Source organism: Schistocerca gregaria, chromosome 7, assembly GCF_023897955.1.
Source record: "Schistocerca gregaria isolate iqSchGreg1 chromosome 7, iqSchGreg1.2, whole genome shotgun sequence".
Lineage (NCBI taxonomy): Eukaryota > Metazoa > Arthropoda > Insecta > Orthoptera > Acrididae > Schistocerca > Schistocerca gregaria.
In genome coordinates, this window is record NC_064926.1 from 165,928,045 (window position 1) to 165,954,850 (window position 26,806).

Below are 26,806 nucleotides of genomic sequence, written 5' to 3' on the forward strand. Positions count from 1 at the left end.
TCTACATACACTCCTGGAAATTGAAATAAGAACACCGTGAATTCATTGTCCTAGGAAGGGTGAACTTTATTGACACATTCCTGGGGTCAGATACATCACATGATCACACTGACAGAACCACAGGCACATAGACACAGGCAACAGAGCATGCACAATGTCGGCACTAGTACAGTGTATATCCACCTTTCGCAGCAATGTAGGCTGCTATTTTCCCATGGAGACGATCGTAGAGATGCTGGATGTAGTCCTGTGGAACGGCTTGCCATGCCATTTCCACCTGGCGCCTCAGTCGGACCAGCGTTCGTGCTGGACATGCAGACCACGTGAGACGACGCTTCATCCAGTCCCAAACATGCTCAATGGGGGACAGATTCGGAGATCTTGCTGGCCAGGGTAGTTGACTTACACCTTCTAGAGCACGTTGGGTGGCACTGGATACATGCGGACGTGCATTGTCCTGTTGGAACAGCAAGTTCCCTTGCCGGTCTAGGAATGGTAGAACGATGGGTTCGATGACGGTTTGGATGTACCGTGCACTATTCAGTGTCCCCTCGACGATCAGCAGAGGTGTACGGCCAGTGTAGGAGATCGCTCCCCACACCATGATGGCGGGTGTTGGCCCTGTGTGCCTTGGTCGTATGCAGTCCTGATTGTGGCGCTCACCTGCACGGCGCCAAACACGCATACGACCATCATTGGCACCAAGGCAGAAGCGACTCTCATCACTGAAGACGACACGTCTCCATTCGTCCCTCCATTCACGCCTGTCGCGACACCACTGGAGGCGGGCTGACGATGTTGGGGCGTGAGCGGAAGACGGCCTAACGGTGTGCGGGACCGTAGCCCAGCTTCATGGAGACGGTTGCGAATGGTCCTCGCCGATACCCCAGGAGCAACAGTGTCCCTAATTTGCTGGGAAGTGGCGGTGCGGTCCCCTACGGCACTGCGTAGGATCCTACGGTCTTGGCGTGCATCTGTGCGTCGCTGCGGTCCAGTCCCAGGTCGACGGGCACGTGCACCTTCCGCCGACCACTGGCGACAACATCTATGTACTATGGAGACCTCACGCCCCACGTGTTGAGCAATTCGGCGGTACGTCCACCCGGCCTCCCGCATGCCCACTATACGCCCTCGCTCAAAGTCCGTCAACTGCACATACGGTTCACGTCCACGCTGTCGCGGCATGCTACCAGTGTTAAAGACTGCGATGGAGCTCCGTATGCCACGGCAAACTGGCTGACACTGACGGCGGCGGTGCACAAATGCTGCGCAGCTAGCGGCATTCGACGGCCAACGTCGCGGTTCCTGGTGTGTCCGCTGTGCCGTGTGTGTGATCATTGCTTGTACAGCCCTCTCGCAGTGTCCGGAGCAAGTATGGTGGGTCTGACACACCGGTGTCAATGTGTTCTTTTTTCCATTTCCAGGAGTGTAGTTACCCATACATCTGAGCAGCAGCAGTTTCAAAATGTTTGATGCAGTTTGATTTGCAAGATTTATATTTAAGTCCCTCACAGACAGCTACAGTGGCTTTTCAGTAAACATAATGTCCATCAGAGGCTTTAATTTAATAACAAAACTACTTAACCTGCAAACTGCTATAATTAATTATAACTCTACACAGTTCCCCATACAAGTGAGCAGCAGCAGTTTCAAAATGTTTTTCACTACTCAATGCTTCTGCTCCACACTTGCTTTTATATTCCGCACTGGATTTCTAATTATATAATCCCCTCCACTTAGGGCACCCTTTGTACAGAACTGACTAACAAAATTATAATGATTCATGTTAGCAATACATAATTCAAAATCGCTAGACCAGTGTTCCATAATATACATAAACTCAATATTGGCATCAGTAATTGCAACCTGAAGGTCAAAAGATTAATTTCTCAAACCTTAGACATTGTAGCTTAAAATATGAAAATCTGTAGAATAGAAAAAGTAACAGTTGTACTTTGGTGTGACATATACAATCTTGTTTTGCAGCACAGCACCTATTTATATTGTAAAAATAACAGCAGGACTCATACTGCCTCCTTTGTTAGATAATTGAAATTCATCACAATCAACTAATGTTTCCCAAGAGCAAGTAAAAACTGTAAAAGAAAAAAACAGGTAATCAGCATTGTGTGGATAACTATAGACCAATGACACTACTGTCAGAATTTCCAAATATTACTCGCAAAGTATTCCTTTCAAAACTAGTGACATTGTCCAACAAAAACAATATACTTCTGGATGTCAATGTGGCTCCAAGGCACAGCGCTCAATTGAAACAAGTTCTTCCAACCTAGTAAATTATGTCTTCAGCTCAGTCGACAATCACAGAAAATTCACTGGATTGATCTTAGGGCAAACAAAAACGGTTGGTCTGTGGTCCACAGAAAGCTTGAAAAATATTGTGTAAGTGACTTGCTAAATGAATGGACTAAATTGCATTTGGAATATCATCCTCAGGTAACAGAAGTAAGGAGCATGGAATGAAATAAACTCCAGGTTTACCTATAAGAAGCATGTGTACTAAGTCATGAGGTTCCATGGGGCTCTATTTTAGGTCCATTTTTTATACCTAAGCGGCTCCCAATTACATATTATGGATACAGAGCCAGTACTATTTCCAGATGACACCAGTCTATTGATTGAAGGGAATTATAAAGAAGATCTTACCGCTGCTGCTAAAGATATTACAAAAGAAGTATGTGTGGCTTACCGGAAGTGAATTAGGGGTAAATCCATAGAAAACAGTATCCATAAATTTCCATAGAAAACAGAATAAAATTCCACCATCACCAACAATATGTGTGAATTACCAAAAAGTTAATACTGTTAGAAAAAAATCTTTTGATTCATGTTCAAGAAAATGTTAAATGACGTTCTCATATCACATTCCCAAATTTAGAAGTATCAAAAATGAGCACACATTAGGAATTCTTTGCAGCAATACTAGTGCTAATGCAGTTACAACCTTATGCTTTGCTTGTGCGTTTTCATTACTGAAGTACAGTATCATTTTCTGGGGAAATATACACCAGACCAAAACAGTTTTCAGGAAACAAAAGGCAATTATAAGAATGACGAAACAAGCAAGTAAAAAATCTTACCTTTTCCCCACACTTTATACTGAAAGTAGTTATGTATTCCAAAAAGGTTTGCCAAGGAAAGAAAACCTTTGTACTCAAAACTAAATTTTCCTTGATAATAGTACCAACCAAGCCAAACAATGAGATGCGTGTTCCACCACATTGTGCAAAAAAAAAAAAAAAAGGGTACATCATGCAGCAACAAACCTGTACAACACATTATCTAGAAATATAAAATATCTCTCTAATGCAGATACCTTTAAAAAACTTGTAATGTCTTACTTACTACAAAATTGCTTTTATCCAATTTATGAGTATCATATATGTGAAAATATGTAATTCATACTTTTAATTATAGACATTAGTTATAATATACAGCATATCCTCAGATTTGTAGCTATTCGTTATATGGCTCCAGTTTGTGATAAAAATTTGAATGATACATATTTTCTATTGAAAAACCACTAGGCAAAAAGATTTTCTGTCCACTCTCTTCCGTGTGATGTATCCACTGAAAAAGAGATTTATATGGATAAATAAATACCAAAATTATTTGTGTTCTCCAGGTTTCCCGCCCCTAGCAGCTCCTGCTGATGAGGATGGATCTTCTGCTGCCAGCGGAGGATCTTCTACTACTGCTGGTGCTGGATAGTCAGCTATTGGTGTAGGATCTTCTCCTCCTGGTGCAGGGTAATCTGCTGCCAGTACAGGATCCTCAGCTGCCAGTGTGTTATCCTCTGCTGCCTTCGTAGTATCGTCTGCTGCCAGTGTAGGGTGGTCTGCAGTTGGAGCAGGGACTACTGCTGCCAGTGTGGTAGCTTCTGCTGGAGGTGACGTGCCTTCTTCTCGAGGTGTCCTGGACTCTTCTGTAGGTGATCTGGTTTGTGGTGTAGGTGACCTGACATCTGCTGTAGCTGACATGGTCTCTGCTGCTGCGGGCGCCACGACTTCTGCTGTAGGTGACCTGTCATTAGTTTCTGGCAACAGGGAATTTTGTAGATGCGTTGGCGAAATTTTCTCATCAGTACATGATTTCATGACCTTCAGAATTTCAGTTGTCATTGCTTCTTTGCCCTTCCTGTTTCTGTGAAGGCCATGTCTGGTAAAGTGACGTCTTACAGTACTATTTGTACAAATAAATGTTGCGTTTGCAAAACCACTGCAGATCTTTTCAAGACTTTTGTTCATGGATTCTATTCTATGATTAACAGGTGAATTTTTCGTGAGATCATGTCTGCGAGGTATACTAACAATGAAGTAATTCACGTCAGGTGTTTTTTGCAAAGCTTCTGTGAGAGCACTCTCTGCACATTTGTTCTTGTTCCTATACACGTCGTTCGCACCTCCAATTAATACACAATCACTACCAGGCTTTAAAATCCTCTCGCAGTCTTTCACTACTTCCTTGAGCGGGGCACCGGGCTTGATGATACCTATAACATTGAAACTCAGTTCACTGCAACCCATAATTGCTGCTACCTCCCTCCCGTGACTATCAGATAGTATAGTTATGTCCCGCGTTTTTCTGGTGGGGTTTCGCCGCTGCATTTGCTCCTGCTACGATAACTACAGCGTTTCTTTTTGAAAAGTCGGCGCATTCTTTGTGAGCATCGGTCACTACATCTACGTATTTATCTCCAATAAAAATTGGACACGAGACATGAGTTTTAACTTAATCGGAGAAAATAAGGAGAAAAATAAAAGTGGTGTGCTTGAGCCCGTACTGGTACGTCATCTGTAAGAATATTGATGAGTTGTTACTTTTTTGCCTGTTTGTATAGTTTCCGTGGCAACATAACTAACAGTATCATATGAGTATTTTCTGTTATTATTGAATAGTATTCCACGACTTCTTGTCTTCAATATAATATAGAATAATTTAGCCATACACGAAATATGTGACCTCGTATACACAGATAAGAAACGAAACACTCCAGAACACTTAGAATACTACGTATTAAACTTGGTCTAGTCTTCTCGGTTTTGTTTCTTTAGCTGGTGAAGACTATGTATTAACTATGGTAATAAACGTCAGCTGGTTATTTATTTTGACCATTCTGTGAGAGCACAAGCCACAGTACCACTTAACTGTGTGAATTTATCAGAGTACTGCTTCCAGCAAGGACACCACGCAACACCAACATCACCGTACTATCTCTAATCTTATCATTTGAAATCGTCCACTGTAATCTGCCTCTGGTGCAATAAAATATCGTCGTAAAAGAAGACTAGGCTTAAAAAAATTTTTAGTCTCATTTGCAGTCAAAATTATCGTTCGTGTTGTCAAGCTTTTACGTTTTTGTTGGCTACTCTGACTACTACGGCTATCCTCATGACTAAGTGCTGACGTAACAAAAGTATCGAGAAGTCGAGAACATGGCGTCAGTGCGTCGTGTTTAGTAGTAGTTCAGTTGCGTTTACTGTTCTTGTACCCAGTGTATTTGGCGACTTTTGTATTTTAGTTTGTGTAATACACGTTTGAAAAGAATACTTTCATAATGAGCGTTGACGCGTATGGACCAAGTTCGCAAACGCTAACATTTTTGGACACGGAAGATGCTGACCTTATCGGTGCTGATACCCAAGGTTCTGAATTCGATTTTACAGATTTTACGTTGCCTTCACAAAGTCAAACACAAGCATCCCAGCTGGACGTTGGACACAGCCAGTCAACACAAAATCAAGTAAGATGACTTTTATGTTTTACGTATGTCCAACTTTCCCGCCTATGTAACATAACCTCTTTTTGGTGGATTGCGTTTTGCTTATCTTTTTTTCTTAATATCTTTATTATATATTTACGTACATGTAAGACGAGGAGTAGGTCTAATTTTGTTTTTATATCTCTCTGTATTTACATAAACATTTTTTGTTGACAATTGGTTGTTTATGAGCAGCACATGGCGTTACTAATTTTCCATCCAGCTGCGTGTATGATAAATTTCCGTGGAAAGCGCACGATTCTCTGAAATTGTATGTTGATTATTACGTATCAGTTCCTTCCCTGGTATATTTTGAAATATCTAAAAGACGTTGGATCTGTGTTGTTTCTGTGTAAAAGCAATGGTTATCACGAGAGAAAATTAAATATATACCTGGTAATTTCTTGGTCTTAATTGCGCTAGGCCATATAATATTATGGGAGATTTTATTTTGCGGAAGTGTCTATGTGTCTTCCAATATTTGAGTTTTCTACGATTTCTGTAAGTTCTGGGTTAGTACACTGGCCTATAATAACTTTATTCAATATGAAATGATATTGGAGTATGTAGCAGACATTGCGGTGAAGGTCGTATTCTGAGGTTATATGTCATATGAATGCAAATCTGTTGATTGCAAAATTTGAGAATCTCAGTGACTAGATTATTTGTGACTGGTCTATCTGTAAATATGTTCATGATTGTAGGTATGGTCAACTCGATGTGAAACAGCAGATTTTCATAAAAAAGTAGATTGATGACATTTACTGTGTTTGGTGAAACAAACTGAAACACAGTTCTGGAAATTGCATTCATTATAAGTACGGTATCAGTTGACCTTGGTGTGCATTAAGCTCTACAGCTGCTGGAATAGGTCAGGAATAATTGTCATACTGAATGTAATACTTATAATTTTGAAAATTTGTTGCACGCTTAGGAAAAACATTTGATTTCAAAGTGTGAGGGGAATTGTTTACCTTTCAAACAAAGTAAGTTAAATCGGTTAGCCACTATAAAATTGACTTTATTGTGGAAACATTAGAAGATTTTTGGGAGGGGGGGCTAATTATTTGTTACACCGTGAAGCACCATAATGTCTATTCAATTCCCTATTCCTAAATTTATTTATTGAAACGTCTCAATGCAAACATTATTTGCATAACCACAATGTACTGTACTTAAATTGGTAGCAAATAACTTCAATAAAGCATGTCTGTGTTTGTGACAGTGTCTTTTTATTAAACCTAAGTTCTGGCCACTGTTGAGAAAGTCATCATCAGGGTGATGCATTGACTACTTGACCAGTGTTATCAGCCTTAATGTAATACCATCTTTATTGATAGTAGTCTATTTTAATTCCTGTAGCCTGGTTTCAGAACGAGTCAGTACATTGACATTGTGTTTTCCTCCTGCAGTTCCCAGTGCAAACATTTTACTGGAGCCCACAATAACCTACATTTGCACAGTCTCTCTCAAGTTGTCCATTGTATTTCACAGTTTATCTCAGAGAGGTTTTGTTGACAATGACTTTGGTTTAACCACAGTGTTAACTATTAGAGGGAAAACACTTGAAATGACATCATTGTGGTATATGATGTCACTGTGTTACTGTTTCATTCTGGGGTTGCAGTTAAGCAGATGGGCTTGGATAGGGGTTGTCTGATGGGGTTGATTGAGAGAACAAGAGGAAGAAAACACGAGGGATGAGGAATGGGCAGTTAGTGGCTCAGAGGGAGCCGGGGATGGGTAAGGGGTAGTAGGTGCACGGGCTAGGCATGTGGCACAAGGGTACTGGAAGAGATGAGGTGCAGCACAACATGAAGGTGAATTAGTGGGAATGAAGAATGTGTTGCATGGCTGTCTTTAATCTACATAGTTCAGAGAAACTGGTGCTTGCCATTAAAAAGTTTCGCTACTTGGTGGCCAGCTGTTTTTGGCCACAGTTCGGTGGTGGCCATTCATTCTGATGGACTCCTGGTTGGTGGTGGTACCCACATAAAATACTCTGTAATAATTGCAGCAGAGGTGGTATATGACAAGGCTTCTTTCACAGTGGCCCTGCCTCTGATGTTATGGGATAAGGCTGTGACAGGAGTGGACTTAAGATGTGCTGGGTGGCTGAATGGGCCATGTAGTGATCCTGGGTCTTTCACAGATAGATACGGCCTGTGGCAAGGTATTGGGAGTTAGTAGGGATGGAGCAGGATGTTATGTAGGTGGGCAGTGGAGTACCACTTCTGGCATTAATTCATGTAGACACACAAAGCAGTTGTGCCAAGGCTACTGCATCTGTTGGATCTCCTTTCACCCACTCTACTACAGTGGACACAGTTTTCTATCACAGTATCTTTGTTTTCATTTGTTATAGAAATCAGTAGAATTTTCATAATTAATGTAGTATCTAATTTTACCAGTTCGCCTACCAAGCAAAAGTGTTACCTCAGTGAAACATTTTGACAATTTCTGATCTGTCTGAAGATTGCAACCAAGTTTGTCAACTGTTTTCTTCAAGACAATAAATTATCTGAGATTTTATTTGTGTAACCAGCAAGGAAAGCCTACCTTTTCTTACAGTTCGTAAAATTTAGAAGAAAGATCCACAGATAGTACATATTTCTCTCTGTAAAAGAATACTACATGCTGTAGAAAACTGTCTGATTATTTCTTGAAGTAATTGTAGGTTACATGATAAGATTAAAAATGACTAAAAAGTTTGGGAGGATGGAACGTAAATTACGATAGGCCTATTGGTGTTACACTTTGGAATAGTGTCACACTGTAGAGAGAACAAGACAGTGATTAAGGGCCCTGCTTAATAGAGAAAACTCTTATCTTTACAGTATGTTCATGTAATTCTATATGAAATGCATTTTGTGCTGTTAAATAGTGATTTAGATTAGTAAACTGATAGCTATTTGAATCTTTTGAGTTACTCTGTCTGTGTGTGTGTGTGTGTGTGTGTGTGTGTGTGTGTGTGTGTGTGTGTGTGTGTGTGTGTGTGTGTGTGTGTTTCCTGTTGCAATCCTTCTGTTATTGGTTTCCACGGCTTCATGGCTGAAAGTGGTTCCACAAGAATGTGCTTTTGTTGAAAGTAGAAGGAAGGAGTATGATTTGCAGTGATAAGATTATCATACAACAAATGTGAGATGAAGTAGGTATTGTTGACTGTCTCGGAGGTCACTAGAAATGTAAGATTATTTCTTTTGTTGGCCTTTTTTTTTTACCTAAGGTGATCCGTTTTGGTTGATTTTGTTGTGACACTTTAAATGCGGCTGACAAGTTCTTTTAGTCTGAAACAGTTGTGCTATTAACATTTCAATATTTAATCCAACTCCATACTAATCTGTGAATCACCAATATTTGTACATGAATAAAAATGTGTGTAATGTCCTCATAAATGGTTTACTTTGTAGCTGAATGGTGACATTGGGGAAAATGGTTTGGACGCAGATATCACAGCAACAGCAAAAGCACTGGGAGAACTTCAGTTTGAGGAAGAGGAAGATGAAGCATATTACAATAAGGTACACTTATAGTCCATCTTTTGTTTAACTTAACCAGCTTAAAGAATCAAATTCTTAAATTGAACCTTGAATTGTTGTAGATTGGGAATGGTGATGTATTTCTATTCTTATGTTGACAGTAATAAGAAAATAATAAATACCCCTTGGTTGACACTTTGTTATATTGGGCATTACATGTGTCATGTAATGGAATAATACAGGTTGACATGTTGGTATCATATTATGCTTTTATCTTAACTTAAGTGTTACATTGATAACTGCTTTCAGAAACTTTTCGCCATTGAGAGAAATTAAGTTTTTAAGATAGTGAAACTACTTATATATCTTGCATAAAATAATGGAATAGCAACTGCTCATCTGTAGTGCGCTATTAAGTGACGTGGAGGGACGTGTAATAAAAACCCGCATTCACTAATTCCGTAAAGTTTCGGCATTCCAGGCACATAATGTTGACTTCTTGCCCTGATATATCGGCTGCCAAATGCATCGCTACCTTTATATGAGCAATTGGCATGAAGATGCCTGCACCAAAGGTAGCCGCCACATGGGAGATATCTGTAAAGATACATGCCCTCTTCAAATATTGCTCGATCTAGGACATGCAGGCGCATACATAATGTGACACTAGATGTGCAATCTCTGTCGGAAAATGCACTGTCGGAGTTAAAATTCAAATGTCAAAATTAATAAAATTATAGTTCACTATATGTGTCTCATCCTTCTTTCTGAATAAATTAATCACCTGGTCCCATGCCTTATCCAGTTAAAAGCCACTATGTCAGACGTACTTCCACAAATTTCTTAATAACTGAATCCCAGAAGGATCTCAGTGATGCCAAGATTTCCGTGGCGGAGTGATAGATAGAATGGCTTGTTATGGAGATACTGTGAAATGCAAGTGTGGAGATTATGTTCAACACGTATTTCGTGGGCTGATACAGTTATCTGACAAAATTTAGACTTTGCCACACAAGCAAGGTATTTGGTAGGTTCCAGTCTTCAGCAATCAAAGATCACCCATTGCTGAACTGAGCAGTATGTCTTTGTAGGCGGGCAGAAGATTACTTCGACATTATGTTTTCTTAACATTCTGCCCAATTTCAATGAAATGTTGCCAACATATGGGAGGAATGCTTCGGACTCAAACCACTCCTAGTCTTGACCTTGTGGGTGGTCACGTTTCCACTCATGTTGGCGGCTGTCTTTGCACGCGTGTCTTCACGCTAATTATTAGAATAAAGATAGCGATGTGGACTAGCACTCTCCTGTGGAAAACACTCACATGAAAATGCCTGGATGGTTGTCATCCGACATATTGTGTAGAGAAGTCGACGTTATCCAGCTGCACTGAAACTTTGTGGACTACTCTTGACACCGGTAAAATTTCAGGAATCAAACAGTACTCACTAACTTTCGAGCTCTCCGGCTCCTCCTGTGATAGGAAATGCACATTTTCGCACACACGACTACACAGATACCTAAATGTATGCTATAGTGTATTCAGAATTACTTTAGGATGGACAGTGTGAAACAGAGTTTCCAAGTCCCGCACGGAACTCACCCATAATCTCGTGTTTCATTCAACTCGCTCGCTCACACACGGTAACTATTAGATCTTTAAATGTGGAGCCGGCTGTAATTCGTTGTGAAATAGGGTTGTTGTTATTGGTTTTTTTTGTTTATAAAGTGGAGACTATAAAACAACAGTTTATGTGAAACAACTTTCCAACGACATTTTCAAATTTTCGACACGAGACAAAGTTTTTTGCTATTGAAGTTTGGTATACAATTTATGCAAATGAAATGTCAAGAAAACATCAAATTTTCATCTGTTTCAAACCTTAGCTGTGTCGAAGATCTCTAACGCGAGATACAGGACTGTAAATAACGAGGCGCAATCGTCTGCTCACGTACAGTAGCGATAGGCAACAGACCTGTATATTTGTAAAGACCTGATATATTTCTGATATTCATCCTTATTTCCAACACAACAAAAAATAAAATAATGCTTGTTTGGTATCTTAAATTGGGTAACATCTATTCTGAGAATCAAAAGCAATACAAAAATGGCCAGTGTATTGCAGATATCATTTCGTATACTGTAATATGTATGCACAGACTGAATTCTAGAAATGTACATTCTTTGGTATTGATATTTGATAATGTCGCCACATTAAAATTTCAAAACTTAGTGTGACTTAATTTTGATATGCCAGTACTTAAAAGTGCAAACTTCGCACTGCAAACGTGTAGCTGTTTTTGCTGCATCTCTGTGTGGATAATGGTAAAACTCCACTGACATCACTCTTGTCGCTATTACAGACACGAAGTTTTGCTGTTACTATTGTCATTTAGAGATAATCATCTCTTCCACTGAAGTCTCCAAAGCACCTTCATCCTGCCATGCTCTTTCCATAATGTTGTGTGTTGGTTTGACAGCTTTCTTCCAGTCTTCAGAGGTAACATGAGTAATATATTCTTTAGTGCGTGGTTCTACTGTGGAGAGCATAAATTCTTGGTTGTTCCTGGCAATGTAACCTTTAATTTGGGTCCATATCAACTGTGTAGGGTTGAAGTGGCAGTGGTACTGTGGCAGCCTGATGATTGTATGTCCATATTTTTTTTCCAGTTCGTCGAATTCATATTTTGGAAATTGCGGTTTACGGAAATTTATTTTTTCCATAAGCTCGACCTTCTTAAGGTCATCAGACGCATTTACGTTATGATGCTGAAGCCAATTGATCATTTCCTCTTTTCGCTTTCCCATGGTAGGTGCTTTATAAACAGCAACCTATGATACGGAGGATTGTCTAAAACAGTTCTTGACGGTTTATCTAGATTGGGTATTAGAGGTTCTACAAACCACTTTGTGAATGTAATGTGGTTCATATCTTCATGATAATCTCCTGTCTTCTTAGATTGAAAGAGAAGGAGACAGTTTGGTATGAAACCTTCTGAGGTGCCTGCATGCAGTAGTCAATCTGTCCCTTTACCAGACGGCATCTGCATTGTTCCTTTAATCATGTTGTCTGTCCGCCTCTGCTTAACTACATGACCAGAATTAACCCACTTTTGATCGAACCAAACCACTTCATTATCATTTATGCTACATTTTTGTCTTAAAAATCGGCATCGCCATGCAGCAATATCCTCCCTTTCCATCTGTAGCTTACAGCCGCTAAATTGTTCATAGTGAAATCCTACATTGTACAAAACTGAATAACAACGTGTACTGCCCTGAAAAAGTTCTGATTCTTTAAGTGTCACCAATAACTTTGAGAGTGTCTGATGTTCATTTCTGCAATAATAAATGTAAACATGGCGACGAATTGCATCCTCTTGAAATGAATCTAAATTTATAACACGCTTATCCATAGTACTTCATAGTTCATAGAAGAAGAAGAAGAAGAAGAAGTCATATCGTGGTCGCAAGATGACGTGGGGTTGAGACTAGTGTTAAAGTAATACCTCTGTGGTGTAGGTTGTGTTCCTTGCACCGTTGAAGCCTGTTTGTGTATAAGATTTGTAACAGGTTTGGCAGTAGTATTCCTACCCTGAATTCTTTGTTTATACTGTTAATATTGCATTCGTTATGTTCACATTTGGTCCTTTTGATAAATTTTTGGCTCAGCTGTTTTTTCATTAGCAGTGGTAAAACTATTTGGGGAAACAGTTCATTTAATGCTCACCTGGTGTCTGACAGTAAGTTTTCCTTTGAATATCAAGAGCTTTGATGGAAACCCAGTTCTAAGCAAAGAAGGTAAAGCAGAAAGGTGGAAGGAGTATATAGAGGGTCTATACAAGGATGATGTACTTGAGGACAATATTATGGAATTGAAAGAGGATATAGATGAAGATAAAATGGGAAATATGATACTGCATGAAGAGTTTGGCAGAGCACTGAAAAACAAGGCCCCGGGAGTAGACAACATTCCATTAGAACTACTGACAGCCTTGGGAGTGCCAGTCATGACAAAACTCTATCATCTGGTGAGCAAGATGTATGAGACAGGCGAAATACCCTCAGACTTCAAGAAGAATATAATAATTCTAATCCCAAAGGAATCAGGTGTTGACAGATGTGAAAATTACCGAACTATCAGTTTAATAAGTCACAGCTGCAAAATACTAACACGAATTCTTTACAGACGAATGGTAAAACTTAAAGAAGCTGACCTCGGGGAAGATCAGTTTGGATTCCGTAGAAATGTTGGAACACGTGGGGCAATACTGACCCTACGACTCATCTTAGAAGAAAGATTAAGGAAAGGCAAACCTACGTTTCTAACATTTGTAGACTTAGAGAAAGCTTTTGACAATGTTGACTGGAATACTCTTTCAAATTCTGAAGGTGGCAGAGGTAAAATACAGGGAGCGAAAGGTTATTTACAATTTGTACAGAAACCAGATGGCAGTTATAAGAGTCGAGGGGTACGAAAGGGAAGCAGTGGTTGGGAAGGGAGTGAGACAGGGTTGTAGCCTATCCCCGATGTTATTCAATCTGTATATTGAGCAAGCAACGAAGGAAACAAAAGAAAAGTTCGGAGTAGGTATTAAAATCCATGGAGAAGAAATAAAAACTTTGAGGTTCGCCGATGACATTGTAATTCTGTCAGAGACAGCAAAAGACTTGGAAGAGCAGTTGAGTGGAATGGACAGTGTCTTGAAAGGAGGATATAAGATGAAAATCAACAAAAGCATAATGAGGATAATGGAATGTAGTCGAATTAAGTCGGGTGATGCTGAGGGAATTAGATTAGGAAATGAGGCACTTAAAGTAGTAAAGGAGTTTTGCTATTTGGGGTCGAAGTAGAGAAGATATAAAATGTAGACTGGCAATGGCAAGGAAAGTGTTTCTGAAGAAGAGAAATTTAACATAGAGCATAGATTTATGTATCAGGAAGTCGTTTCTGAAAGTATTTGTGTGGAGTGTGGCCATGTATGGAAGTGAAACGTGGACGATAAATAGTTTAGATGAGAGGAGAATAGAAGCTTTCGAAATGTGGTGCTACAGAAGTATACTGAAGATTAAATGGGTAGGTCACATAACTAATGAGGAGGTATTGAATAGAATTGGGGAGAAGAGGAGTTTGTGGCACACTTGACTAAAAGAAGGGAAGGGATCGGTTGGTAGGACATGTTCTGAGACATCGAGGGATCACCAATTTAGTATTTGAGGGCAGCGTGGAGGGTAAAAATCATAGAGGGAGACAAAGAGATGAATACACTAAGCAGATTCGGCAGGATGTAGGCTGCAGTAGGTACTGGGAGATGAAGCAGCTTGCAGACAATAGAGTAGCATGGAGAGCTTCATCAAACCAGTCTCGGGACTGTAGACCACAACAGCAATAACAACAACAACAGTGTTCAAGAGAAATTTTTTATGAACTCAAAAAGTCATCATGACACGAGACCTAGTGATGACCTTCTGTGGATGTACCAAGTTGGTCAATGTGATGGTTCAACACAACCCCACTATAATGTGAGCCATTTCCTTAGCCCACTGTCACAGGAAAACTGAACATTACTATGTTACAGACAGGTCATAAGAGTAGTTCTATGCAAAAGATGTTGATATGACTTGAGGATCTTTCATTTTTGCAGTGTCCTTGTGTCTTGGTAATGTTAGACATTGTCCTTGTGACATTTAGATTGACGTAGGAATATCCTTAAATGTGAGATTTTCTCTTGAAAACCTGCTAAACATTTAAGCTTTCATCCAAATGGCCTCTGTGTGACACACACTCACACTCACACACTCACACACACACTCACACACACACACACACACACACACACACACACACACACACACACACACACACACACACACGCTGGTAGCATGTCTCCGGCATTGTGGCCCAACTGTGGTCTGCATCTTAGTCTGATGTGAGCAACAATCTGGGGTGGCTGGTGGGCGGAAAGCAAGGGGCATGAGTTTGGGAGGGGATGGTGAGCAGCGTAGGGGTGAGGCAAATGGCATGCAGAGACTTGATGGGGACGTGATATTGCTGCTATATGCAGAGTCGCAAGGCTGTGCAGGGAGAAGGGGGGGGGGGAGTGGAAGAGAGAGAGCAGGAAAGTAGAGAGGGCAGGATAGACTAGTGCGTGTATTGGCAGAAAAGTGTAGTGCCAAAGTAGGAGCAGTGAAGAGGATAGGTTGGTGGAGTACAGGGACAAGCAGGTGTTTAGGCTGGGGAGGAGGGTTTATGGGAATGAAAAATATGTTGTAGGGAGAGTTTGTACCTGCTTAATTTGGAAAAGCTGGTGTTGGCTTAGACTGTCAAGCAGACATTGAATTGAAGCACAATGTGTTGGACAGCATGTTCACCAAATGGGTAGATCAGCTCTCTCTTGGGTGCAATTTGATGGTGGCCATTCATGCAGACAGACAGCTTGTTAGTTGTGATGGCCACACAAAAATCAGAACTGTAGTGATGGCTTAGCTTGTAGATCATGGGAAATGCCTGTGACAAGTTTGGGAGCAGGTGGTGGTGGAACGATGTTTGGGACAGGTCTTAACATTGAGGTCTATTGCAGGGTGTGAGTCATTTGGCAGGTGGTTGGAAATTGGGATGGACAGTGATATTGTGTAGGTTCTGTGTGCAGCATACTGCCTCTATGGTAGGGGCTGGAGAGGACATTGGAATGCTATTGTGGGAGGCTGGGAGGACAGTGGGTGGGAATACCTTAGCTCCTGACACAGCACCCAGCAGCTCTGCCCTGTCCCCACCATGCCCCTCCACCCTTTCACTGGGAGCACACCACCTTCCCCCCCCCCCCCCCCCCCCCCCCCACCCCTGCACTGCTATCCATCCCACTCCCCACTCCATGCCTTGTCGTTATCCCCACCAACTACCCCAAATTGTTGCTAACGTCAAATGCAGTCGCAATGGCCATTTGTGTTTAGCAGTCTTATCGTTCTGCATGTCTGCAACTGAACCTCATCTTTGTGGTACATTACAGTTTTTACTTTTCATGTCATTGTTATTCCATCCTGGACGTTCATTGTTGTAATTTTATTTTTCCTAGTTTTGAACCAAGTGATGGGAACACGAAGACTTTGCAAAAGGAATTGTAAAATAAAGATCTGGATTGGTAGGACAGTTGTTTCATTGAGATGTAAGATAAAATGTGGAACCAGGTTTAAAAATGTGTACAAATGCTAACAAAGGCTACCATAAGAACTTTCTACATACATTTTTGCTGGAAGAGCATTGAAAAATATTTTCAAAGAATTTGGTGAAGTGCGAGTAGAAATAGTGCCTTGGATGTTCTGTCTGCCTGCGTATGTACATGTGTGAATGTGTGAATGTGTGAATGTGTGAATGTGTGTGTGTGTGTGTGTGTGTGTGTGTGTGTGTGTGTGGCAAGGCGCGCGCACTAGTGCATACCTGCCCTTTATTCCCCCTAAGGTTAGTGTTTCTGATCCCGAGACTGGAATGACTCCTTACCCTTTCCTTTAAAACCCACATCCTTTCGTCTTTCCCTCTCCTTCCTTCTTTCCTGATGAAGCAACCTTGGGTTGCGAAAGCTTGAAATATGTGTGTGTGTTTGTGTTTTTTATTGTGTCTATCTACCAGCATTTTCTCGTTTGGTAAGTTACAGCATCTGGCACCTAGTATCTCAATTTTTGGCTGTTAACGGTATCAATACTGGCAACGTATTGGTCCGGGGAGTTCAAAGACCGTATCAAAATCTATACAGTAATTCCTCAGACTAGTAGGGACTTAGGTTTATATATGTAGAGACGGAAGATTTATTAAAACATTTTGATTTACTTACTAAAACGAAACTGCAACTTAACATTTTATTTTTGTATGCAGTAATGCTCATCTATTATGATTTGACAGATGATGAATGCAATGGATATTAAGATGGCAAAAGACATTTCTTTGTTATATAATTACAATTTAATAACCGACTCCACCAGTGACGTATTGATAGTATAGTATAGGGTATTATGTTTTTTCATTTTGTGAAATGCACAACTTTAAGTTTGGAGCATTTAATGCAAGTTGCCAATCTTTACACCAATTTGAAATCTTGCGGATATCAGACTGAACATCTGTGAAGCTTCTTACAGATAGTACTTCATTATAGACGGCTGCATCATCTGCAAAAAGTCTGAGGTTACTGTATATATTGTCTGAAAGGCACACAAAAAGTCGCTTCTACATCTGATGATGACTCCATCCAAGATAACATTGTGCGTCATTACTACCAAAAATCCTCAATCCATTAACAAATTTCGCTTGATACCTCATATGATTGCACTTTTAATTAAAGGCGTAGGTGTGGTACCGAGTTACCACGCTTCTTGCAAAGGGAGGAATGCTGTGTCTACCTGCCTGCCTTGATCCAAAGCTTTTAATGTGTTGTGAACAAAGTACGAGTTCAGTATCAAATGCTCAAGATACCTCATTATGTTTGACATGTTTGTGATGTAAACCGCCAAATCTCCTGATTCCATTGACTTCAAAGGTTACATTTTTTACATTGCCAAGGGACATAAATTTGAAGTTAATAATCCAGCCTGTTCCAGGGAAGAGAGGGTGTTTTAAGAATAACAGACAGACAGACAAAAGCGAAAAAAATACTTTCAATGTAATTTTAAGACGTGCCAGTATAAAGCAGTGAACCACACTGAAGAGGAATACACAAAGTGTGTTGAAATGTCAACAACTTAGCTGCTATAGTAGTTGCAATGACGTGGCTCAATACCCATAATTATTGTATTCGAAGTGCCACCAACTGTGGAAGCTGATAAACTTTTATTTGTTGAGTGAGTTTTCGAGTTTCAAAATGCATGACATAAATGGTCAAATCTTTCCATAGCATGACTGAGAAGCTTAGACAATGGTACACTGACAAGGGAGCATAGACCATAATATGTGACATAAATTTGAACTTGATATGTCTACCCCTTCCCAAGGAAAAGGGTTCTTAACAGTTGGACAGGCAGGCATACTGACTGACAACAAAGTGATCCTACAAGGATTCTGCTTTTATAAATTAAGGCATTGAACCCTAAAAACATATAATTGAGTTGACATAACAAAATATAATGCAAGAAAAGCTAGAAATAAGATACATGTAAAGAAATAGAACTGTGTGTGTGTGTGTGTGTGTGTGTGTGTGTGTGTGTGTGTGTGTGTGTGTGTTGACTGAAGTTCATTTCACATCCGTTTGTAGAGAAGTTCATTTCACATCCGTATGTAGAAGGTGTGTTCAAAAAGAAACAAGCCAGACACGTAACTGCAGAAACCAATACCTATATGTTAGAAGTATTGACCCTGGCTGTTGACACACTTGTCCCATTATGACACAAGGCCATGAATAGCTGTCTCATAAAATTCCTGGGGCTGCGATGTTAATCAGTTCTGCACACGCAGCTGGACATCGTCGTCAGAGGTGAGTCGTTTGCCCCTCAGAACCTCTTTAAGGGAACTAAAAATGACGTAATCACAGGGGGAGAGGTTTGGACTGTACGGAGGGTGGCCGAGAACCTCCCATTTGAATTTCTGCAGGAGTACCATGACTATGTTGGCCATATGAGGGTTTGCATTGTCATGGAGCAGAATGACCCCACGGGTGAGATTGCCTGGTCATTTTGATTTGATCGCTTGGGGAAGGGTGGTCAAGGTTTGCGAGTAACACTGGGCATTCACTGCTCCGTGTTGCTGGAAGTGAATTAGAAGGGAGTCATCTTGGTCAGAGAAGAACGTCAGCATAAACTTTCATGCACTCATGTGGACGCTGACGTCCAGCTGTATGTGAAGAACCGGTTAACATCGTAGCCCCGGGAATGTTAAGAGAGAGCCATTCACCACCTTGTGTCACAGTGAGACAATTGTCTCAACAACCAGGATCAGTACTTCTCGCATACAGGTACTGGTTTCTGTAATATGCCTCCGGCTCGTTTCTTTTTGAACGCCCCTTATAGAATAAGCACCACATTTTAACAGTATTTTTACACCTACATTTCATAGTTTAAATTATAGTGTTCTTGTCAAATTTGAGTGATGTTTGCTTCTTGTGTCTGTTTTTTGATATGATCCTTGGTGAAGTATGTATCTTAACATTCAAGCTGATACTTTAATGCTTAGTATTTTATTGTTACTATCATGTAATTGGTGCACATTTATCACAAATTTCTGTATGATGCTTATATGCATTTCCATTTTAGGACCTTCCAGAATTTGCATGCAAATATTGTGGTATCCATGACCCTAGTTGTGTAGTCATGTGCAACATATGCAAAAAATGGTTTTGCAATGGACGAGGAAACACATCTGGTTCTCATATAATAAATCATCTTGTGCGTGCAAAACATAAGGTAAGCAGAAGTATTTCAGTTATATATAACTAAGCAATAGCATCATTCCTTGACAACTGCACTACATTTCTGATGTACGTACTTATGAAAACACTCAGTGGGACTAAATTTCTGATAAGCGGAGTAGCGGTAAACATACAGTGACAACTGATAATAGATGAGGAAATTCTCTTAAATGCATTTTTTCGTTAAAGAATTGTGTGAGACATGTAACCCTTGGTTACTGTAAGTACCATAATTATGTGTCACTCGATATTTTTGTTTTGTTTTAGGAAGTGACTCTACATAAGGATGGACCATTAGGAGAGACGATTCTCGAATGCTACTCATGTGGTGTAAGAAATGTGTTTGTACTGGGTTTCATACCTGCTAAAGCTGATTCTGTAGTCGTTTTGCTCTGTCGACAACCATGTGCTGCCCAGAATTCTCTCAAAGACATGAATTGGTGAGAATATTATATGGTTTTTGTGATTTTGGAATACTAATGTAATTATAGCTGCTTTCTACTTCTTTCTTTCTCATAGAATTGGAATGTGTCTAATTCTCTGTTGAATTGTGTGCTGATCTATTGAAAAGTTGTGTAGTCCAGCCTATAAAGTTTGTGATAAATAAGCTATTGTAATTTGCAATGCTGTTTTCAATCTAGTTTAATGGCAAAGAATCATCTCTTTTTTTTTTTCTTTCTTTTTGTGTAATTAATAGAAAGTTTGCTCTCAGAATACATGTAAAGTTTGGTATAAAATTTGTTGAAGTTCTTGAAGAATGTTTGTTGGAATGCTATTCGTGTAAGGTTCTTGGAGAGTTTGAGACTAGTTTATAATTGAATCAATAATTTCACACTCAGTTAATGTGTGGTGAACTATCAGTGCTGCAGCAGCAGTAGTGCAGTAGCGAGTCACATGTTTAGCTTTCATATTTATTTTGTACTTTGATTCTTTATTTCTTTCCAAGTGTTTGTGCGCTTGAATATTTACATAAAATCCTTGCATATTCTCGTATTTCAGAGGAGGAATATTGCTTATTGATAGCTGTAGAGTATAAATTTGCGGAGTCGTTAGATATTAGCAGTAGGATGGACAGGGTGTGTGCGGGCGCAGGAGGAACTGGCCGCGGTTCCCGAGCAGCTGAGCGTTCTATTGGCCACGGTCAGCAGCCTTCAGGCTGCTGCCTCGAGGTGCAGCGACGGTGGAGGGTCTGGCGCGTCGCTTGTGACACCCCAGGTGTCACTTGATGTGTCTGCTGAGTCTACTGCTGAGGCACTTCTAGTGCACTCGGCGTGTTGTTGAGGCTGCCCTCACCTCAGGGTGAGTGGCGGACTGAAACGCGTTCGCAGAACTCGAGGCGGAGGGTTGTTGTGGAGGCTGTCTGGCTGGCCTCGCCTGTTCGTCCTGTCAGTGGGCAGGTGGCCGCTCCTTCAGCAGGGCCCGAGCAGGCATGCACATGGGGAGGGGGGGGGGGGCGGAAGGCTTGCTGGTTATTGGGAGGTCCCAACATTAGGCGGCTGATGGAGCCCCTTAGGGAAATAGCGTACAGGTCTGGAAAGAAATCCAAGTAGTTGTTGGCACCAATGATGCTTGTCACTTGGGTTCTAAGGCGATCCTCAATTCGTATGGGTGGCTGGCAGATTTGGTGAAGACCGCTGGCCTCGCACGCAGGGTGCAAACAGAGCTCTTTATTCGCAGCATCGTTTCCAGAGTGGATCGGGGTCCTTTGGTTTGGAGCCAAGTGGAGGGTCTCGACCAGAGGCTGCATCGACTCTGTGACATCCTTGCCTGCAGATTTCTAGGCTTGCGCTATTGGGTGGGGAATGTAGGATGCCCCTAGATAGGTCAGGGGTGCACTACACAAAGGAAGCAGCTACTCTGGTAACAGAGTACTTGTGGCATGCACATTGGGGTTTTTTAGGCTAGGCAGTAGTGCGAGGTGTCCAGATGAACTCTCATCAGTCGACGAGCAGGCAGGGAAATCAGCATGTGCTCAGTTTCAATACACTTCAGCTATCAAGATATTAGCAGTAAATTTTCAGAGTGTTCGAAATAAAGTTCCTGAATTTACTGCCCTCCAGGAAGTGTGTGGTGCGCAATTTATTCTTGGGACTGAGACCTGGCTGAATCTTGAGATAGGAAGTTGTGAAATATTTAGTTAGGGTTAGAAAGTGTATCGGAAAGACACATTAGACACCGTAGGAGGGGGTGTCTTCGTTGCAGTTGACAAAAATATTATGTCTTCTGAGGTAGAAGTAGAGTATGATAGTGAAGTTACCGGGGTACGTTTAACAGGGCTAGGGGAAATAAAGTTAATTGTGGGGTGCTATTACTGGCCACCAGGTTCCAATGGGACAGTTCTAGACTCATTCAAAGGGAGTCTACATTCTGAATTGCAGAAGTACCTGGATCATGCTATATTAGTCGGAGGCGACTTCAACCTACCTAGTATAGACTGGGATGTCTGTGGATTCATTACAGGTGGTACAGACAAGCCGTCGTGGAATTACTTTTGAACACATTATCCGAAAACTGTCTTGAGCAGCTAAATCGACAGCCAATGCGTAATGGAAATATTTTAGATCTGGTAGCCAAGAACAGGTCAGACCTCATGGACGGTGTCAGTGTTGAGACAGGGATTAGTGATCATGATGTTGTCATTATGACTATGCTTACGAAAGTTAAAAAGTCGGTCAAGAAGGCTAAGAGAGTATTCTTACTAGAAAGAGCAGATAAGCAGTTGTTAGCATCTCACTTAGTAAATGAATAGACTTCATTTACTTCCGGTACGATGGACGGGGAAGAATTATGGGCAAATTTTAAAGACATTGCAAATCACACATTGGAGAAGTATGTGCCGAAAAAGTGGGTTACAGACGGAAAAGTGCAATTCGGAGAATGCTCAGGAAGCAAAGGCAGTTGCACTCGCGGTACAAGACAGATCGGGAGAATGAGGACAGGCAAAAGTTAGTAGAGATTTGTGCTGCTGTAAAAAGAGCAATGCGCGAAGCATTCAACCACTACCACCGTCATACCATAGCAAAAGATCTTGCTGAAAACCCAAGGAAATTCTGGTCTTACATAAAATTGAGAAGTGGGTCGAAAGCTTCCGTCCAGTCACTCACTGATCAGTCTGGTCTGGCAATGGAAGACAGCAAAACAAAAGCTGAAATTTTTATATTTAGTATTTGAGAAATCTTTCACGCAGGAGGATAGTACGAACATACCGCCATTTGAGTCCTGTACAGATTCCCGGATGGAGGACAGTGATTGACATCCCTGGGGTTGTGAAGCAGCTGAATGGGTTGAAAATAAATAAATCGCTAGGTCCTGATGGGATTCCAATTTGGTTTTACAGAGAGTACTCTACTGCATTGGCTCCTTACTTAGCTTGCATTTATCGCGAATCTCTTTCCCAACCTTAAGTCCCGAGTGACTGGAAAAAAGTGCAGCTGACTTCTGTATATAAGAAGGGTAGAAGGATGGATCCTCAAAATTACAGACCAATATCCTTAACATCGGTTTGTTGCAGGATTATCGAACATATTCTGTTTGAATATAATGAATTTCCTTGAGACAGAGAAGTTGCATCAGCATGGCTTTAGAAAGCATTGCTCCTGTGAAACGCAACTCGCCCTTTTTTCACGTGATATCTTGTGAACCATGGATGAAGGGTATCAAACAGATGCCATATTTCTTGACTTCCGAAAAGCATTAGACTCGGTGCCCCACTGCAGACTCCTAACTAAGGTACAAACATATGGGATTCTTTCCCAAGTATGTGAAGACTTCTTAAGTAATAGAACCCAGTATGTTGTCCTCAATGGTGAGTGTTCATCGGAGGTGAGGGTATCATCTGGAGTGCCCCAGGGAACTGTGGTAGGTCCGCTGTTGTTTTCTATCTACATAAATGATCTTTTGAATAGGTTGGATAGTAATGTGCGGCAGTTTGCTGATGGTGCTGTGGTGTATGGGAAGGTGTCGTCATTGACTGACTGTAGGAGCATACAAGATGACTTGGACAGGATTTGTGATTTGTGTAAAGAATGGCAGCTAACTCTAAATTTAGATAAATGTAAATGAATGCAGGTGAATAGGAAAAAGAATTCTGTAATGTTTGAATACTCCATTAGTAGTGTAGTGCTTGACACAGTCACGTCCATTAAATATGTGATATGAAGTGGGACTAGCCTGTAATGGCAGTTGTGGGGAAGGCGGATAGTAGTCTTCGGTTCAATGGTAGAATTTTAGGAAGATGTGGTTCATCTGTAATGGAGACCGCTTATAAAACACTAATACGACCTATTCTTGAGTACTGCTAGAGTGTTTGGAATCCCTATCAGGTTGGATTGAGGGAGGACGTAGAAGTGATTCAGAGGCGGACTGCTAGATTTGTTACTGGTAGGTTTGATCATCACGCGAGTGTTACGGAAATGCTCCAGGAACTTGGGTGGGAATCTCTGGAGGAAGGAAGGAGTTGTTTTCGTGAATCGCTACTGAGGAAATTTAGAGAACCAGCATTTGAGGCTGACTGCAGTACAGTTTTACTGCTGCCAACTTACATTACAGAGGCATATAGACAGTCATTTTTCCCTCGTTCTGTTTGGGAGTGGAACAGGGAGAGAAGATGTTAGTTGTGGTACGAGGTACCCTCCGCCATGCACCGTATGGTGGATTGTAGAGTATGTATGTAGATGTAGAAATACTCCGTGAGTCACACTGTTCGAAATAATCACTTACTTTTCCATAACTAGTGTCAAATTTAAGCCCATCATCAAATGAAAGAGGATTCCCTGTACAAATTTCTACATTTTTATCCCAAGGAGAAGATGATTGGTAGATTATGTTATACAGACCAGTTTTCTTGCTTGCTACCTTTCTGAACCACATAGAAATGGGCACAAGGAAATTATCACCGTCGTCTAGTAATGGACACAGCTCCAAAACTGCTTACAATAAAAATAAATTATTACTTCAAAAATAATGTGGCTGGTTGCAGTTTCTTACCTTAATTATACTTCCAAAGACAGTTCTAGTGTTCCCAAATCACCATGAATAAAATATGTGGTTACTGTTTTATTGTTTCCATTATGTAATGCATCTGCTATGAAGTGCATTTTCATTGAAATTTCAGTTAAATGGTGTTAACTTGTCATTCATCTTCAACAGTACTTTGAGTTTCCCTTGGAGTAGTAACAGTGGAGGTACTTAGTTTGAGACATGCTTTTGTTTGCAGTCATTTTACATAAAGTAGTTGTGATGAAAGTATTTTCAAAACAATAATTAAAAGGTTTTTGAATGTCATTTTACAGAATAGTGCTGAAGGCTAGATGAGTATATCAAGTAACTAATGAAGAGGTAGCAAATGCAACATGATGATGAAAAGAAGGGATTGATTGATAGGACACATCTAGAGGCATGAAGGAATAGTTAATTTGGTAATTGAGGGAAAGGGAGGGGGGGCTGGGGGCTAAAAATTGCAGAGGGAAACAAAGGTTGACTGCAGTTTTTACGACTAAAGTTAATGTATTCTTTATTCAAAGATGTTGAGACTTGTGTGATGTAGATTAGTATGGAGAGCTGCTTTGCATTATGTTAGATTTATTGTCCTATTAAAATTACGTGGGTTGTTTTCTTCCTGGGAGTGGGAGTGACCTACTGTTCCTTTTTACCTTTCCCCAACATGTTCCCGCATGCTCCACTCTCTAGGAAGAAACTAATTGTTCCTTCAGCTAGTATAGTTTTTATTTACTTAAATATGTTTCTTTTAGGAATATTAATAATTTCTCCTCCTCGAAGTAATTACTGAACAGCAATCCTGTCACACGATTTCATGAAATAAAATGAAGCAAATTTATTATTTTTTGGTTGTGTCCTTCTGAAGTACTGAATTTATCTGAAAATTTCATATCAGAGAAGTCATATGCAGCAATTGTAACACTTTCCATGTAATGCCTTTCCTTTCAAAGCAATCTTGTAGTAAATTTTTGACATAGTTTATACTCTTTACACATGGAAAATAGAACATTAATGGCTTCTTATAGAAAATTCTGCATATCTTTAATCCTCCAAGTACCAGTTTTTAGCTGTGTTTCCTTACATTGATTGTGTTTAATATGTAGTCACTTTCAATTTCCTTCTTTTTTTCTTTTGTTTTGGTGTTCTATGTTTCTGACAGGGGTGCATGTGACCCTTGTTGCTTTTGCAGCCTAAAACAAAACAAAACATTATCTTTAATTCTGAGTGAGCAATCTTTGAATGTGACCATTGTCTTAATTTGGCACTCAACAATTTAGATTGGTAAGTAGTAGCAGTAGTAGTTGGAAGTGTATCCACCTTGTGGCACGTTTCTCCCACTTCGTGAGAAAAGTACAAAGTGTTAGATGGTATTTGTGGCAGTTGACTTCTACCACCCTCATTCATTTCTTCAGCCAGAAATTGAAAAATATTTCACTACCAATTAAACACCAGTTCGTCCCCTGTATTTGAATTAAACAAAGGAAATTCCAGGAAGCACTAACAATATAGAACATATACATGGCAGTCATTCTTCTGGAAAATATGTGATTCTCGGGAAATTACATTTTACCTAGAAAAATTGGAAATCTCAGGAGTTTCATAAAATGTAAGGAAATTCCACATTGAAATTGATTTTACTAAGTTTTATAAATCACAAATTTTAGAATACTTAATATGTCAAAGTGTGATCATTATTTGAAAATTACGCCCATAAAAATTCAGTGTTTAAGAACTGTGGTTACGTTACTCATTAAGGCTGGTATATTGCTCAGCTGAGAGGAAAGAAAAGTCATTATTTACGTTCCCGGAATTAACATTTTCCTGCTGTTTGACATTTTTTTTTATCTTTACCGTGAAATTTCCTGTGTCCACAGTGTTTTGCATCAGCTTATTCATAATTTTACAGTTACTTATGCATTACAAAAAAATGTTTGTGGAGAAAAAATGACACTGGCGTGTTGGCCGTCCGGTAGTGTTAAAAAATGTTATGTGGTTAAGTTTCTTGATATCGGGGCACTCAGCTTGGCAGATTTTAACCGGTAAACATTTTGCATTTGATACTATTGCAAAAACACAATTTCGTGATTGTTGTGATCATTGTGACACCTTTGCCGAATTATATTTAGTGTGTTTTGGTGTTTGGCGACTTGCAGCGCACTTT

General features: G+C 40.4%; 2 protein-coding genes across 2 annotated transcripts in view; one reads left to right on the forward strand and one right to left on the reverse strand.

Moving 5' to 3' along the window:
- Positions 1–3,628: 3,628 nt before the first annotated feature.
- The window catches only part of LOC126281209 (regulator of nonsense transcripts 1), a 113,281-nt gene continuing 90,103 nt past the window's right edge, over positions 3,629–26,806 (forward strand). Inside the window, exons 1-4 of the mRNA XM_049979946.1 lie at positions 3,629–5,764; positions 9,193–9,303; positions 19,493–19,642; positions 19,915–20,087. Of these exons, the coding sequence (XP_049835903.1) occupies positions 5,579–5,764; positions 9,193–9,303; positions 19,493–19,642; positions 19,915–20,087 (620 nt within the window). The 5' untranslated portion in view covers positions 3,629–5,578. The remainder of the gene's footprint in view (positions 5,765–9,192; positions 9,304–19,492; positions 19,643–19,914; positions 20,088–26,806) is intronic.
- LOC126282338 (uncharacterized) lies at positions 3,630–4,118 on the reverse strand. Its single transcript, XM_049981994.1, has one exon. It carries the CDS (start codon positions 4,116–4,118, stop codon positions 3,630–3,632), a length of 489 nt encoding a protein of 162 aa, XP_049837951.1.